Consider the following 17269-nt stretch of genomic DNA (forward strand, 5'->3'; position numbering starts at 1 on the left):
ATGCGGGAATACTTTTAAGTTCTAGGTCACCCACCAGTATAATGCGGGAATACATTTAAGTTCTAGGTCGCCCACCAGTATAATGCGGGAATACCCTTTAGCTCTAGATTTTGGAATCGGTCACCCCACCCGAAAATGGAAGGGTACAACAGAGAGCCCCGAACGGGAAATAATAAAATCCCAGCACCAAGAAGCAGACAACTGCAGAGGCAAGCGCACAATTCAAAGGGAAAAAGGAACGCGTCTCAAAAGAAGTAGTTTGGGAACGTTGTAGCATGCCCAGTATAACAATTCTGATGAAAAGCCATACCACTGAAGAAACCATTGGAAGATCTAAAGAAGAAAGCCGTGTCCCCAGCAAATCAAGCAAAGTGATGAGAACTGACATTCAGAAAAGGTGAAGGACCAGCATCATCTCCAAGTTCACAAAATAAAGGCGTCAGAGGAAAGCGATAGCCGACAAGAGAGCAAGGCAACAAGAACAAGTCGAAGATGGATGAGATTTCAGGATCCTCAGTTTAGCTTAACTTCTTGTTTTCCTTTTAGAGCAATGTAACAGGGAGATCGGTTGAGCAGTAGCATCCTACAGCAGCATACAACAGCGCAACAACAACAAGCAATACAGTCACATGGTAGTCCCAGCTACCAAAATTTCCCGAACTACATTGACCTGATTCCTGTTCAGCCCAGGATATGTAGGAAACCTCTGAAGCAAAGGTTCGGTCAAATCTTTTTCAAAAAATGCTTCACACGGAGTATTCAGACGGGCAAAAATCGCTCGCTTTATCTTTGCGCGAAAACCCTTCGTGTCTTCGTGCAAAGAGGGGCAGCTCTAAGCACGTGATTTTTGCTTCACGGACTATCGCTCCAAAAGAAAATAAAAATAGTGGCAAAAGGCTTCGCTGTACAATTTTTCGATCTTTCCGTGACATGTGTTGTTAGTCGTTTGTGAGTCTGTCCATTTTGCATCTAGTCATTATCAAACAAAAATACAAAAAATATATGTGGCGTTAAAAGAAAATTCAAAATATAAATATATGTGCATCGTCCGTTTTAGGTTGTGATTTAACTTACTTGGTATGATAATTATGTTGAAATGCCATATTGTTATTTGTTTTAATTTCATTTGTTTTATTTGTTATTTTTATTTTTTTCTTTAAATGGGAAAACAAAAGAAAGTTGAAATCAATTTGGGCCCAAAAAAAAAAGACAAAAACAGGCCCAAACCAACGATCTGACCCAGTCCAAGTCCGGCTGCCCAGGCCTCTTCTGAAACGACGCCGTTTCAGGCAAATCAATATGGGCCGTTCAAACTCTCGATCCAACGGCTCAGGACCTCTATCAAGTAACCCGCTTCAAAACCCGACCCAAATAACCAGCCTGACCCAACCCCTCACTTAAACCAAACGACCCCGTTTAACTACCAAACGACCCCGTCTCATTTCTCAGCATCAGATCCAAGCCGTTGAGATCATCTGATCTAACGGCTCAGATCCAATCCCATAGACCATATATAAACCTTCTCTTACACCCACGCCCCCTATACCAACACCCCACCCCTTCGTCCCCAAGCTCAAAGCCGGACCTCCCATTAGAAACCCTAGCCGCCCCCGTCTCCCTCGCCATTAAAGCCGGCGGCATGGACGCCGGTGGCCACCTCCTGAACACCCTAAGCCCCCCTCACTCTCCTGAACATGGATCTGTTACTCCCTAGACTCGAATCACTTTCCTTCGACTCGAATCTTCATTTGAAGATTTGAGTCGAACCTGGACCTATGCCAAACCACCCCATCTTCATACTAGACACTCTCCTGACCTTCCTCGTGACCAAACCAAGCTTGGTTTGGTCCGAATCTACCCACAACTCCTAAAAATCCAGATCTAGAAATCCAGAACTTGAAACACATGCACCTGGGGGACCCGGCCAGTTTCGACAAGGGTTTGAGGTCTAATAGACCTTAATCAAGGTGTTCTCATGTGAGAACACCCTGATTAAAGTTTGTTCGGCCTCAAGGGTTCGAAGTTGAATCAGAATTTGGGTCGTTTTTGATTTCAAACCTTTTGGTAAGTTTTTCTTTCTTTCGTTTTAAGTTAAGTTGTCAGCCTGTTCTGTTGTGTTGTTTGTTATGTTGTTATTTTTATTTCGGGTTTCTCCCATCTCTGTTAAAGGCCTTTTATTTGGTCGATTGTCTTCTGTTTGTTCTGAATACACTCTGTGATAAACATGATCGTCAGTTAGACTAGTCGTCAAATGAACTAATTCATATAGGCCCAGTAATTTAACAAAAGTTGTCTGATACCCCTTAGGTCCCTGAACGTATTGTTTATGTGAGCGACTGATTATTACCTGCTATAATTAGTATAGTCGACTCGATAAATGTCGTTGATTAGTTTCTATAACTAATAAATCGAATGAGCTAATAATATCGCATGACTAATTGAGCTTTGCCACTAACTGTATGCCCCAGCATTGTTTGAAATGGTTTGTTTGCACTGTAAAACTGACTGAAAAGGTTCAGCCCAGGCAGTCTTGAGTTCGAACTTTCATCAGTTCAAAAAATGCCCTGATGCTACAATAGGCAGGGGCAGTAATAATCAAGGTTGACAGGGGTATTCTGGGGTGTTAAAAAGAACAGAAGTAATTAGTTTAAGTGGGCTGACAAATGGGGTACTAAATTAGGATTAAACTAATGCCAATGGGGGGACAAGACACAAGAGTATGGGTTTAAAATGAATAAATAAAACGAGCCCATAACTCTTGATTAAACAAAGACCAGGCGTGGGGAACAAAGGGGCTGGCACCAAAGATGCTTAGGCATGGGTTTAAAGGGTATGGGCATTCTGCCAATTGGCAGGGCAGGCAGCTCAGCTGTACTGGTTCATTTGGCCTATAAATAGGCCATTTGATAACTTAAACAGGGCTGGACTTTTAGTCTTCAGAAAAAGAAAAAAAGTGGAAGTTTAGGCTGGAGTTTTGAGTCTTAGGCTGGACTTTTGAGTCTTCAGAAAGAAAAAAAACTTTAGTCTGAAGAGAGGTCTAGTGAGTCCCAAATCACAATAGTGTAAACACAAGGTAGTTTCCAATAGACATTGTAACCAAACACTGCCTGAAAGTTGTACAAGAGTGCATATTGGTCAAAGTTGTCTTGGCCAAGTTCTGTTGCTTGCATTGGCTGAGTTGTTTGTTGGTTGTTGAACTGTTAGTTTTACTGCATTTGAACCCTCAGTTACTGCTGTTATTTCCTTACTCTTTCCTGGGATTGCTGGCTTGGTTTCGACTATCTGCTAGTCCTTGTATTCTGGGAGATATTGTTGGTTATCTGTGGCTGTGGAAAACACTTGGTCTAGTTTGTTTGTTGCTGTGTTGTTGCTGTGAATCTGCTGATTGCTGTCGTTTGCTGTGTGCTACTCAGCTGACCCTTTTCCTTCTTCTTCTGTTCCTCTACATCAGGTACACAACCAAGGCACTATCAAATGTAATTAGAACATTGAGCATGAATGCAAAAGAAAGGAAAAAGACTTGAAGTTGATTTTCATATATATACTGTTATATTAGATATCATGTATTGTATGATAATTTTCATTCTTGTATTGATAATCGAAGCAGCCTATATGCCTAATGTATATTAATATAAGTTAGCTAAATGGTAGCTTACATATGAATGCTGATAGGTGATAATATGTTCAATGAGATATGTTGCATTTCAGATTCTAGTTTACTTTGCAGTATATGTTGATATGTATACCAAGTATGAACACTGTACATCCTGGATTAAGTTCTTCCTTTTTCGGATTGATGGTCTCATATAACTAGTAAACCACCCGTTAAGACAAAGAATACCAAACTTGCAATATCAACCCCGTAAAGGTCGAGTTCAGACCAAAACAGGCCTAGCCGGCCTGCTTCGAGCAAGCAGTGGCCCAGGTTTGGCCCATCACGCATGGGTCGAATTTGGGCCCATGACTACTTATTCGACTGACTGTGCGCGCAGCCTTGTTCCTGATTTTAGCATTTCTGAATTCTGTCATAAAATAACTTGCAAGCGTTAATTAATTAGGATTATCTACTGCTTTCGATTAATAGAGACAAACACGACATGAAACGTAGTTGCTATAGGATATCCTTTAAAAATAAGAATGAGATGAGCCTCACCGAATAAAAACACAGATTGTGGGGCCCTCAGTAAATACTTGTTTTAAATTACTTAGAATTTAGGAGGGCCGCTTAGTGAATTCCGTGGCCTTTCCAAAAATAATAACGCGATAGTCTTTTAGGCGCGTGTTTAATAATTTATTTTCTTAAGACTTCGGGTGCGCATTTCATGCGACCCAAATCCAAATTCTAAAACATCAAATAAAATATGTTTCGGATTGTGGGTGCATTTCATGTGACACAGTCCAAAGATATGTTTTAAGCGATGTTCACATTTCTTAATAATAATAATTAATAAAGCGGTTAAAAGATAAAATTTTTGCACATGGTTCATAATTGTATTAAAAATCAGATAAATAAGCCGAATATAACAGTTGAGCGACCGTGCTAGAACCACGTAACTCGGGAATGCCTAACACCTTCTCCCGGGTTAACAGAATTCCTTATCCGGATTTCTGGTACGCAGACTGTAATATAGAGTCATTCTTTTCCTCGATTCGAGATTAAAATTGGTGACTTGGGACACCCTAAATCTCCCAAGTGGCGACTCTGAAATAATTAAACCAATCCCGTTTCGATAGTCCTTTAATTGGAAAAAACTCCCCCTGCGCCCCTTCGGGTGCGGAAAAAGGAGGTGTGACACCGCTTATAAAATTTTTTGCGTTCGCCCCTGCCTATAGAAGCGTGGAGAGAACGTGAATGAGATTGACGAAGACGGCGGATCCGGTGTAACGGTGTAACTTACTCCATTTGTTCCAGTTTATGTGAATCTATTTCCTTTTTGGTCCGTTTCAAAAAGAATGAACCCTTTCTAAATTTGGTAACAATTTAGCTTAAAGTTACAACTCTATCCTTAATGAGAAGCTTTTATAACCACACAAATACTCTAGGTCCCATTTGGACTTGTTTTGGACCACAAATTCCAAAAGTCTTCATTTTTTTCTTAAACTTCGTACCCAGTCAAACAGGTTCACATAAATTGAAACGGAGGGAGTACTAACTAAATTAAGGGAAGGTTCTGGACTTGAAATGATTGTGAGAGAGAGAGAAGTGGAGGAGACCTTCGTTCCTTTGTTTGTTTGTTGAGGAAGCGTTTGCTTAAATAGGACTACTTAACAATTGAGATATTGAGAAGTTTGACACTAGTTGTATGACGCTCATTTTTGTCTCACAAATTTGTGGATCCCAATCTTACACTTTTGAGTCCAAATATGGGCCCACAAAATTGTGAGACCAAAAAGTTGCATCATACAACTAGTGAGACACGAAATAAAATTTTTCGTAGGATTAATCTTCTAAATATTGAGATGACACGTACAACTAACTTTTACTAGCTTGACATAAAAGTATAATTAATTGTCATTGGACATAATTACATAATAGTGCTTCCGTATTTTTAAATACTGAATTTGAATATTTTGCATGCACTTGTTCGGTCACAACATTCTCACTAATTGTTTGTCAACTTCAAATACAAGTCTTTTATTTATCATATTGTTCCTCCAAAATATGGCATTCTATTGGTAAGGTGAAAACGGTCTATTATGATTTGAAGATTTGGTTATGCAAAAGAATTTTAGACCTGACCAACTCCCGTGTGTATCACCGTGTCAATGTTTCTTGAGATTTTCAGTACCACAGATAATGGTAGATAACAAGTATGTTATGTTATAACAGAGGTGTATACAAACTGACCTGAACATCACCATTATAAAAGAAAAAACTGTGACAGAATCACCATACTCCCTAAAGCTGTGTTCTTGGGGAATTTGGGGAAAAGTTTGGAATTCTAACCATAAATCTTGATTTTTGATGTTAAGAATCAAATCACTAGGCCAAGAATAAATAAGGTCCGATATTGTGTTCATATCTAGTGAGTTTTCGTATTCACATTCTGTACATCTTCATTTGTCAAGTCTCAGCATCGTGTGTAACTAGTTATACTTGATTATGTTTTGAGTAAATCTTATCCAAGAACAGCTTCTATCGATTACAACAATATCATTGATTGAGGGACAGAAAACTTCAAACTCAACTAAGAAATTGTTGGAATACATCGATCTGACTCTTTGTTTTCTCAGAAAGATCTGATTTCTCAACAAGAAATTCACACAGAAGAATAGAAGAAAAGAATCGATGAAAAAGAATAAGGAAAGAAAGGACTTTTGGACAAAACAATTTCGGACAAAACAAAGCCAAGTCCTTTGTCTGATAAGCCATGTGACAAGCCACGTGGCACCATCTCAGCCAACAAGTCAATTGATGAAGCTTTTAATCTGGACCGTCTACTTCTCACATGCACACAAAGGCTCACATGCTGAAGGAATATTAATTTGTTACATTGTTAGAATTTAGCTAATGAAAATAGGACAAGTGTACATAATTCATAGGGTAGTTTTATTTTCAGATTCTTTTCTAGGTAGTTAATATCTGTATAAATACATAGTCCTATTGTATAGTGATTTATTGAGAATACACAGAAAATTTCACAATCATCTTTCTCAATTTTTACATGGTCTTAGAGCATTAGCTCTTTTTCTAAATTTTTTGAATCAGCCATGTCTCCTCCTTCTGATGTTACTGAAACTCCCACTCCCACCCACGACTTTTCATCCACAACAACATGAAATGGAAATACCATTGATTCCATACATCCTTTCTTTCTTCATGCATCTGATGCACCAGGGATGATACTTGTCAACACACCATTTGATGGTTGAGGTTATGCTGGATGGAGCAGATCTATCTTGATTTCACTTTCAGCCAAGAACAAGCTGGGTTTCATTGATGGATTTTGCCCTATGCCAACCCCAACAGATCCTACTTTTCAAACCTGGAGCAGATGTAACCATATGGTTACATCATGGTTGTTAAATTCTCTGACCAAAGTGATTGCTAACAGTGTCCTCTATTCAAAAATAGTTAAGGATCTATGGCTGGATCTGGAGCACAAGTTTGGACAACCAAATGGAGCCAAATTATATCACCTGCAAAAGGAGCTAGCTGATTTAGTTCAAGGTTCAGCAGATATTGCTAGTTATTTTACCAAAATGAAATGATTATGGGATGAGTTGGACACTCTCAACACTGGCATGTACTGTTCTTGCAACTGTGAATGTGGTGGTAAGAAGAAAATGCAACAATTTAAGGAAGATGAAAGGCTCATTCAATTACTCATGGGATTGAATGAGGCTTATGGACATGCTAGAAACAACATTCTCATGATCAAACCATTACCCTAAATCAATCAAGCATATTCTCTTCTCATGCAAGATGAGAATCAGAGGGAAACTCATGTCAATCCTCATTTCCCAACAGATGGTTCTTCATTCCTAGTGAGAAATCAAGCTCCTCAGAACCATTAGACCTCTAATGGCCCTCAATTCTACACTCAACAGAAGACTGGTAATAATTCCTAGAAAGGGAACTCTGGATATAAAGGGAAAAAGAATGCACAGATGTGTTCTTATTGCAAGATGACTAATCACACAATTGAAAACTGCTATAGACTTATAGGTTTCCTTGCTGATTTCAAATTCACTAGGGGCAAGAATATGCAACATACTACAGAAGGAAATTCAGCTGCTACCATAGAGGATACAGGAGAAGTTTATAGCAAAGTGGCAGAAGAACCTCAGTTTGCTCAAAAACTTTCATCAGACTATTCAATCAATTGGTCAATCTTCTGAATCAAATACAAACAGGGCAGGGAGGCACCCAGGAGGTTAATGCAAATTCTGCTTCTGATATATTACTTACCAACTCTCCAACCTGTTATTCAATTACTAATACTAACCTTGATCACTCCTGGATCATAGATTTAGGAGCAACTGAGCACATGTGTTTCAATGCTAGTACATTCTTATTCTTATTACATTACCTACTCCTCTAATGGTAAGGTTACCTAATTCCTCTAGAGTTAAAGTCACTCACTCAGGTAGTGTTTCCTTATTTCCAGGATTAGTGTTGGAACATGTTCTTCATATTCCTAGTTTCAAATACAATTTACTCTCTATATATAGACTCTGTCAAAGATTCAAGTGTCTATTGGTTTTCACTTCTTTTGGATGCATTTTGCTGCAGGGCCCTCTCATGAATAGTCCACAAGTTTTTGGTGAGGCTAAAGAAGGACTTTACTTAGTACAACCTAATGTGATAGAGTCTAGGAACCTATCTTCAAAGACTGCAACATCTTTGTTTAAGAAGTCTTTTTCTAATTTAGTTTCAACTTCTTTTTCTTTTCCTATCTTAGCAAACACAGAATCTGATGTAATATTATGGCATGTAAGTTTGGGGCATTTGCCCTTCAATGCAATGAAACACATCAATTATATATCATTTTCTTCTACTCCTGTTTGCGATTGTGATATATGTCCTCAAGCAAGACAGTCTAGATTATCATTTCCAATTAGTCACATCAAAACTAAACAAGCATTTGATCTGATTCACATTGACACATGGGGACCTTATAGGACACCTACTCATAATGGATACAAATATTTTTAACCATTGTGGATGATTTCAATAGAGCATTTTGGACTTATTTGTTAAGCACAAAGAGCAATGCATTTTCTGTCTTAAACGTTTCTTAAGCATGGTGGAAAGACAATTCAATGCTAAAGTAAAGATCATCAGATCAGATAATGCTTTAGAATTAGGAAAAGCAACTGCTGCATCTATATTTCTGCAATCTCAAGGAATTCTACATCAGACTTCATGTGTGGGTACTCCTCAACAAAATGATATTGTCGAGAGAAAGCACAGACATTTGTTGGAAGTGTCTAGGGCTCTATTGTTTCAATCCAAGGTGCCTATATCTTATTAGGGAGAATGCATATTGACAGCTACTTTTCTAATCAACAGATTCCCCTCTAAGGTCCTTAAAGGTAGAACTCCCTATGAAGTATTATTTAACCAAACACCCTCCTATTCCTTCTTAAGAAGTTTTGGTTGTTTATGTTATGCCTCTACTTTGTCACATCATAGAGGTAAATTTGAACCTAGGGCAAATGCATGTGTTTTTATGGGATATTCTATTGGACAAAAAGGCTACAAACTATTGGATTTAAATACCAAGAAACTGTTTGTTTCAAGGAATGTTCATTTTCTTGAACATATTTTTCCATTCAGCTATACCAATTCTCCTACACTAGACCCTCCTTCTTCATCAGTTCAAATTCCTTTAGTTTTTCCTCCTCCTTCAAGTCATTTAACCCCTGACACTTCTTCTCCACTATTAGTTACACAGCTATCTACACCCACACCTCACACCCATCCTAATTGTCTTCCTACACACCCAGATTCACCTGTTGTTTCACCTGTTCCCCTACCTGCTTCCCTTAATTCCCCTACCTCTTCTCCGATTTCTTCCTCTCCCTCTACTCCCCTCAGGAGATCCAACAGAGATAATATAGGCACCCTCCCTAGTTATCTAAAGGACTATGTTTGCAATAACATCTATTTTACTGATCTTACCACTTCATGTTTTTTTACTCCTTGTTCACCACCTCCATTCTCCTTTTCTGCCCTCTCCACCTCTAATTAGCATCTTATTCATTCAGAGAAAGAAATCCTGATGTTAGAATCTGTGTTCGATATTCAGATGTCAGAGTACCAGCAAATATAAAATTAGTAGTGGATGATTTAGTGTTCATTGTCCTAGTACTGGTGGAATCTAATGCTTGGGTTGAAAAAATTGATCGGAAATTGTTGGAGATCGCCGACGAGACTGGGAATATGAACAAGCAGTGTAATTATGGCAGCAGAAGATGTCGCAGGTTCCCAATGGAGAATTTTCATTAATAGCAGGTACGCGTGGCAAGCGTGACAGCTGGCATAATAAGCCAGATGTTGGAAATTTGCAAAGGGACCAAAGAATAGTAGAGCAAACCCTAGAATAAATATGAAGAAGTCTGACAGTGAACATGTTGTTCTAAGTCATAATAAAAAGGATTTTAAAGGAAAAGGCTCATATATTGATAAAATACAGAGGCCCAAAAAAGTTGCTCAGATTTACAGGCCCATTAAGAAGCCAATCCTGGAAATGATGATAAAATAGGAGATGTTGGACAAAAGGAGGGTCCAGTTAAAATAGATGGTGCATCTGAATTATCTGTGGGCCCTATTAATACAAGCCCATTGAGTGTATTAAGTCCAAGTGTTCAGACAGGACTGATTATTAATCAGAAAGAACAGGAGACCCGACCCAGTTGCTCTTATAAAGTGAATATATGTCTTCCTGATCCCCGCTCTTGAGGAACCGCTTCTCTCTTCTGAGCCCTAATCAATTTGCAATTGTACTAGTAGAGTGCAGCAAATTCTTTGAAGAGATCGAAGAGATGACAGAAAACATAAAGGTGAGTGCAACAACAAAAGAACATCCAATAGAGCCAAACTTGGAGATGATTGTTCAAGAGTCTTCTGGTCCTGTAAATAATTTTTTTGATGAGGATGAAATTCCATATAATGAAGTGGAAAATATACATGCAGTTGATTCTCCTTCTCAGATATTAATGCTTCCTTGGTACGAAAATGGCCCATGCAATATCCAGGAGAGACTAAACTTTATTGATGCTTCTCGCTGGGTGAAATCGAACATGCTAAAGTTATGTCGTCAATTGGGTGTCAAGGCGGATGATCAGGAGAATGATTTGCGGAACCTTCTCATTAGAATTGAAAGGAGTAGATTAGCAAGACCTAAGCCACAAAACAAAAGCCCATCTCCACATAAGAGGAATCAACGAGAAATAGAGGGTTTGAAGAATTTTGGGGTTAATTATGGGGATGAGCCAGAAAGCAGAGATCGAGGAAGGAAGGCCATTACAAATAGAAGATGAAGATTAAAATCTTATGCTGGAATGTCAGAGGGTCGAACGAGGCAGAAAAAAGGAGGCTAGTGAAGTCACTGATAAAAAAGTGGATCACTGATATTGTTTGTTTGAGCGAGACAAAACTAAAGCAGTGCAATTGTTCTTTGATGAGGCAGGCTGGGGGAGGTAGATGGACAGACTGGTTAGAGCTTAAAGCAAGAGGAAATAGTGGTGGAATCTTACTTATGTGGGATAAAAGGAGATGGAGTTGTAATGAGAAATTGGTGGGGGAGTATTCAGCAAGTGTTTTTTTGGAAGATAAAAATTCTGATTTTAAATTTTCTTTCTCTGGGGTATATGGTCCTTGTGGTAGAAAGAGGAGGAAAGAACTATGAAAAGAACTTGGGGCAGTTGCAGGTTTAGAAGATTGGCCTTGAGTAGTTGGAGGCGATTTTAATATCACAAGGTTTGAGGATAAAAGAACCGGAAGGGCAAAAAATACTATGGCTATGAGAGATTTCTCAAGGTTCATTGATGATATGGAGGCAGTACACGTGGTTTAGAGGCAATAATGAGCATTCAGCCTCAAGAATAGATAGATTTTTAATTTCAAGTCAATGGGATAATTCCTTCAAAGCTATTAAACAAAGCGTGCTACCTAGGGTGGAATTAGACCATTGTCCAATACTATTGGAGTGTGGGGAATGGGAGAGAAGTAAAGGGTATTTCAAGTTCGAAAATATGTGGTTTGAACATGTTAATTTTATAAGCACAGTGAAGAAATGGTGGAATTCGTATGATTTTCAAGGGAGACCAGATGTGGTTCTAGCAAAAAAGCTTAGAAAGTTAAAAGAAGATTTAAAGAAGTGGAACAAAGAAACTTTTGGGCACCTGGAAATAAGAAAAGACCAGAACTTGCATCAATTGGAGATGGAGCAGCAAAATGATAATCATAATAGTAACACAGAGGAAGAAGAACCTGCTAAAAATGCATTAATAAATGAGTTGCATCACATAGCTAAGGTAGAAGAGATACATTGGAGGCAAAAATTCAGATTTTTATGGATTAAGCAAGGGGATAAGAACACCAAATTTTTTCACAAAATAGCAAATTCAAATAGGAGATATAATTGGATTCATAAGCTAGAAATAGATGGGGATATCACAGATGACAAAAATTTGATTAGAAACCACATACTTGAGTTCTATAAAGATCTTTTTTCAGAAAAAGAGAGCTAGAGACCTTCATGGAATTGTTCAGAACTTGCTAGCATCAGTGACCAAGAGAAAGAGTGGTTGGAGAGACCTTTTGATGAAATAGAGGTAACAAGAGTAGTTAAAATGGTAGAAGGGGATAAGGCTCCTGGTTCTGATGGCTTTAATATGTGTTTCTTCAAAAGATGCTGGCATATTGTGAAAGAAGATGTTCTGAAGACATTTGAGGTGCTTCACAGAGAAGGAGAATTTGTCAGAAGTTTTAACTCAACCTTAATTGCTTTGATGCCAAAGAAGAAAGGGGTTGCCAACATCAAGGAATTCAGACCTATTAGTTTGCTTAGGAGTATATACAAGTTGATAGCTAAAGTCCTTACTGAGAGAATGAAGTTGGTGATTAACAAGTTGGTCTCTGAGAATTAGAATGCCTTTTTGAAAGGTAGACAAATTGCAGATGCATCATTGTTGTTAAATGAATGTATAGGCTACTTGGAAAAGAAAATTGCCTGGTGTGGTGTTCAAATTGGACTTAGAAAAGGCCTATGATCATGTCAATTGGCCTTGTCTGCTGAAGTTGCTGGAAAAGATGCATTTTGAGGGTAAGTGGATTCAATGGATAAAATTTTGTGTCTCCAATACAAAGTTCTCAATACTAATCAATGGTAGTCCAGTAGGTTATTTTAGTTATCGAAGAAGTTTAAGGCAAGGAGACCCTCTGTCTCCCTACTTGTTTCTTCTAGTAATGGAGGTATTGAGTCAGATGTTTAAAACTGCTGTGAGAAGTGAATGGATAAAAGGCTTTAAAATGGAGGGTCATTCATGAAATAGTATAGAAATTTCTCAGTCTTTATGCTGATGATACCTTGTTGATGTGTGAGGCTGATAGAAATCAAGTGTTGCACTTGAGGGTGGTTCTGTTGGCGTTTGAAGCTGTGACGGGATTAAAATTAAACCTGGCCAAGAGTTCAATGTTTTCTTTGAATGCTGACAGTGATATTAATATGTTAGCTGATATCATGGGTTGCAAGGTTGAAAAATTTCCTACTACCTATTTGGGATTGCCTTTAGGTGCAAAATTCAAGGACAAATCAGTGTGGAATGGTGTAATTGACAAGTGTGAAAAAAAGTTGGCTCCTTGGAAGCAGCAATACTTATCACTTGGGGGCAGATTGACATTAGTAAACAGTGTTCTTGATGGAATACCAACCTATCTAATGTCTCTAACTCCTATACCAGCTAGTGTGGAGAAGAAAATTGATAAAATTAGGAAGAAATTTTTGAGGGAAGTGGAACATTGTGACAAAACATAAGAAAGAAGGGGGTCTGAGAGTTAGAAATCTTAGAGCTCACAATCAAAGCTTGCTATGCAAATGGCTATGGAGGTTAAACGATGGGATAAAAGCTCCCTGGAAAGCAGTGGTGGAGGTGATATATGGAAAAGAGGGTTTCTTTGCACCTAAAAAAGTAAAAACTCCGTATGGGGTAGCTGTTTGGAGACAGATTTGTAACCTATGGGAGAAATTTAACATGTATGTTGGCTTGAGGGTGGGCAACGGGAAAAAAATCAGACTTTGGGAAGATAATTGGGATGGTTCTGGTCTGCTGAAAATTCAATTTCCCAACCTGTACATATTGGCCAATAATCCAAAAATCCTCTTAGCTGATATATTTACTGATACAGGTTGGGACTTCCAGTTCAGAAGGAATCTCTTCGACAGAGAAATGCATGAGGTTGATATATTTATTCAGAAGATGCAATCAATGGTGTTATCGCCAGAAAAAGAAGACAGCCTACTCTGGAAAGCTAGTAAAAAAGGTTTTTGTACTGTTAGTTCACTCTACAAAATACTAAATGCTACCTAGTCGGTGCAAGCACAAAAGTGGCCTTGGAAGATGGTTTGGAAGACTACAGTCCCAACAAAAGTAGCATGTTTTGGTTGGCTAGTAGCACATGAAGCATGTCTGACTCAAGAAAATTTGATGAAAAGGGGTTGGATAATGTGCAGCAGGTGTTACTTGTGTGAGAAAGCTTGTGAATCCGTGGACCATCTTTTTTTGCAATGTGAATTTACTTGGCTGGTGTGGTCCATGTTCACGGCTAACTTTGGCATCCTTTGGGCAAGTCCTAAGAAATTCAGGAATATATTAGAGTGTTGAGAACCTGCATGTCCAGAAGCATCCTTAAAGAAGTTTTGGAGAGATATTCCTCTTAGCATAGCTTGGACGATATGGAAAGAAAGAAATAATAGGTGTTTTAAAGGCAAGAAGGAGCAGCTGCAATATGTGAAATACAATTGTTTACATTATTTGTACTATTGGAAAGATGGAAATGTTGTTATGAATTTTCATGATATGCCGGACATGCTAGATCGCTTAGGATTTTAATGTTTTTAAGCCAGCAGTATCCTTGTAGTTTCACAGTATCAGCTTGATACTGTTTTTAATAAAATCTTCACCTTATCAAAAAAAAAACTACAATATAAACAAAAGAAAAAAGAAAAAAAAAGGCCCCTTATTAAAATTTGGCTTTAGGCCACGAGTGAGACGTCCTTGGATTGGTCCGTGATGCAACAGTATGGCATAATTAAGGGAGAACTTGTGTCTTTAGCCGGCAACATTTCTTCAAATAGTAGTTTATAACCTGAAAGAGTGGAGCTTGGTCTGTGATGCTAAAATATGATAGAATCAACAGAATTTCTTTCCCCATACAATTGTACTAATGAACTTTAACCATGTTTCTGTCTCTTCCTAGCTTATTTGGTTTTCTTTTGGTATTTTATTTTGTCTTAGGTTGGCATATATGGTTATACAGCTTATTCAGCCAGTAAGTTTGGCCTCAAAGGACTGGCAGAAGCATTGCAGCAGGAGGTTATTGGTGAAAATATTCACGTATCACTAATATTTCCCCCGGACACTGAAACTCCTGGATTTGCTGAAGGTTGGACATGAGAATGGATCCCACTCTGTTTCTTCTGGTTGTTATTGCCGCATGTCACATTGCACGAACTAAAATGATACGCTACATGTTTAAATATTAAAAATTGGTTTTATCTTATTTCTTATGAACAAATCATCATGCCGGAAGGATTGTAGGTTAGTGGTTCTTTAATAGAGTTACATCTATAAACCTTTGCATTGGGATTTTCTTTCCAACAAAGCAAACAAGTCTAACTTTACCTTATCAAAAAAAGATAATAAAAAAGAACTGTGTTATTCTAGCGCTGTTTCTAAACTGAGGCAGATCTAGCCCTTCAGTTGGGTTGGGGGTGGGTCAACCAAACCCATTTCTGTCTGCTTGCTTCATGTTTTTCTATGTAATTTTTTTTTTGAATTGGTAACTATTGTATATATTAAAAACATCAGTACATACTGAAAACCAGATTTACATGGAGAGGATTAGTAGATGTTCTAATTCGAGACCTAGCAAGATCCTAGTATGTCTATGATTGTCAATGAATCTTCTATGTAAATCTGTTTGCACCAAAAACAAAAAAGAACACAATTGAGTTTGATCTTCTGCACTGGATTTCTATGTAAAAATTTTAAAATGTAATATGGCCATATCCACTCCGAAACCACTAATTCTAAATGCTAGATCTACCTCTGAATCTAAATTGATATGTTAGTTATATATCCTTTTCTTTAGTCTCTGTCGCACATGTTAAATGGAGTACATTTTATCATGATTCCATTGGCTATGCAAAATCTGTTTCTGCCTTTTATCTTCTTGAAAGGGCATGAGGATTCCTAGAACCTGACAGGATGTTAAATGCTGCATTGGAGTGTCGTTTGATCTATTTGGATAGTACAGCTCTAGAACATTTTGAAGCTTAATGTGTATTGCATCTGCTTCTTTTTGGTAAGAAGAATGTGGTCAAGGTGTTGACATGCTTATGCGAGTTCAGGAGTTCCATTATTTATGACTTTTAGATTGTTATACTTTTCTTATTTGCATATTTCAGTCTTGCCTCATTTAACCATTGTAACCTGTTGCTGCATTTTTTTGTGTGAACCTCCTTGGTGCTCTCTTTATTTTATGTAATAGTTTACTATTCACCAATCCGAAAGAAGAGAGAAGAAGAAAAAATGTGAAGAGTGCGCATGGAGATAATGCAAGCACTAATATTGCACCTTGGGATACATCATCATCACTGTCAGTGTTGCACCCATCTCATTCCAAGCATTTGAGATGAAATCTTAGATACTCCTAGTGCCCTTGCTTCTGAGGCATGCACACATTGTTTAATGTACTTGATAGGGGCTTAAGCTTACCTGACTGATAATCAGCTTAAACCTGCATAAATTTGGTTATACTCTTTTACCATCTATTTTTCAGTATTTCACCTGTTTGAACAACAATTATGAAAGTCTCATTGTTATTGCAGAGAACAAAAGAAGGCCACGGGTGACTAGTATAATAGCAGCTTCTTCTGGTGCCATGAAAGCTGACGAAGTTGCCAAGATAGCTTTGAATGGCATTAAATCAGGAAATTTTACTGTCCCCTGTAACTTTGAGGGATTCTTGCTTTCCATAGCAACTGCTGGTCTATCTCCTCAAAGATCATTCCTAATGGCATTTGTCGAAGTGATAGCTGCTGGAATATTACGTGTTGCTGGCCTATGTTTCCAGTGGAATTGGTACGGAAGCATAGAGAAATGCCTGGAGAAAGGAAATAGCAAATGACTACTTAGCACAGTCTAACAAATGTTTTTTGCAACTTCCTTAAAAAACTAGTTTGAAGTAGTTTGATCTACGGGTATGCTAAGACTAAAACTATGTAGTCCTCGTCCCCATTAGATTTTGTCCATTACCAATTTTCTCTGGCTAATTTGACCAGTTTTTTCTATCTACTGTGCTTGAAGTTCAATAGATTTTTAGTTAACTGGTAAGGTTATACTATTAGTTTTGCATTTAAGCTTATTATTCTTGAGCTGTCACAACCTTCATTCCTGTGTTTATGGTTAGCTGCGTAGCAAAGGTAGTAGAAATGAAGAGAAGTGAAAGAGAAAAAAAGGAATAAATTTCAAGTGCATATGTCCAATTAATACATGGAGACAGGAAGGTTAACCAAATAATATGCAGTAATGGAGG

At 38.1% G+C, this 17269-nt stretch overlaps 1 protein-coding gene across 2 annotated transcripts; it reads left to right on the top strand.

Moving 5' to 3' along the window:
- The first annotated feature begins 10359 nt into the window (after positions 1-10359).
- Positions 10360-17028, top strand: LOC107801646 (3-dehydrosphinganine reductase TSC10A). 2 transcript variants are annotated; one of them, XM_075256312.1, is made up of 3 exons: positions 10360-10509; positions 14968-15115; positions 16563-17028. In XM_075256312.1, the coding sequence occupies exons 1-3, from the start codon at positions 10492-10494 to the stop codon at positions 16859-16861; spliced, it is 465 nt and encodes a 154-aa protein (XP_075112413.1). In that variant the 5' UTR covers positions 10360-10491; the 3' UTR covers positions 16862-17028. The 2 variants fall into 2 exon arrangements, with proteins under 2 accessions (XP_075112413.1, XP_075112412.1); XM_075256311.1 differs by having other exon boundaries at positions 10381-11985.
- Positions 17029-17269: the final 241 nt, after the last annotated feature.

Source organism: Nicotiana tabacum, chromosome 6 (genome assembly GCF_000715075.1).
Source record: "Nicotiana tabacum cultivar K326 chromosome 6, ASM71507v2, whole genome shotgun sequence".
In the NCBI taxonomy this organism is placed as follows: domain Eukaryota; kingdom Viridiplantae; phylum Streptophyta; class Magnoliopsida; order Solanales; family Solanaceae; genus Nicotiana; species Nicotiana tabacum.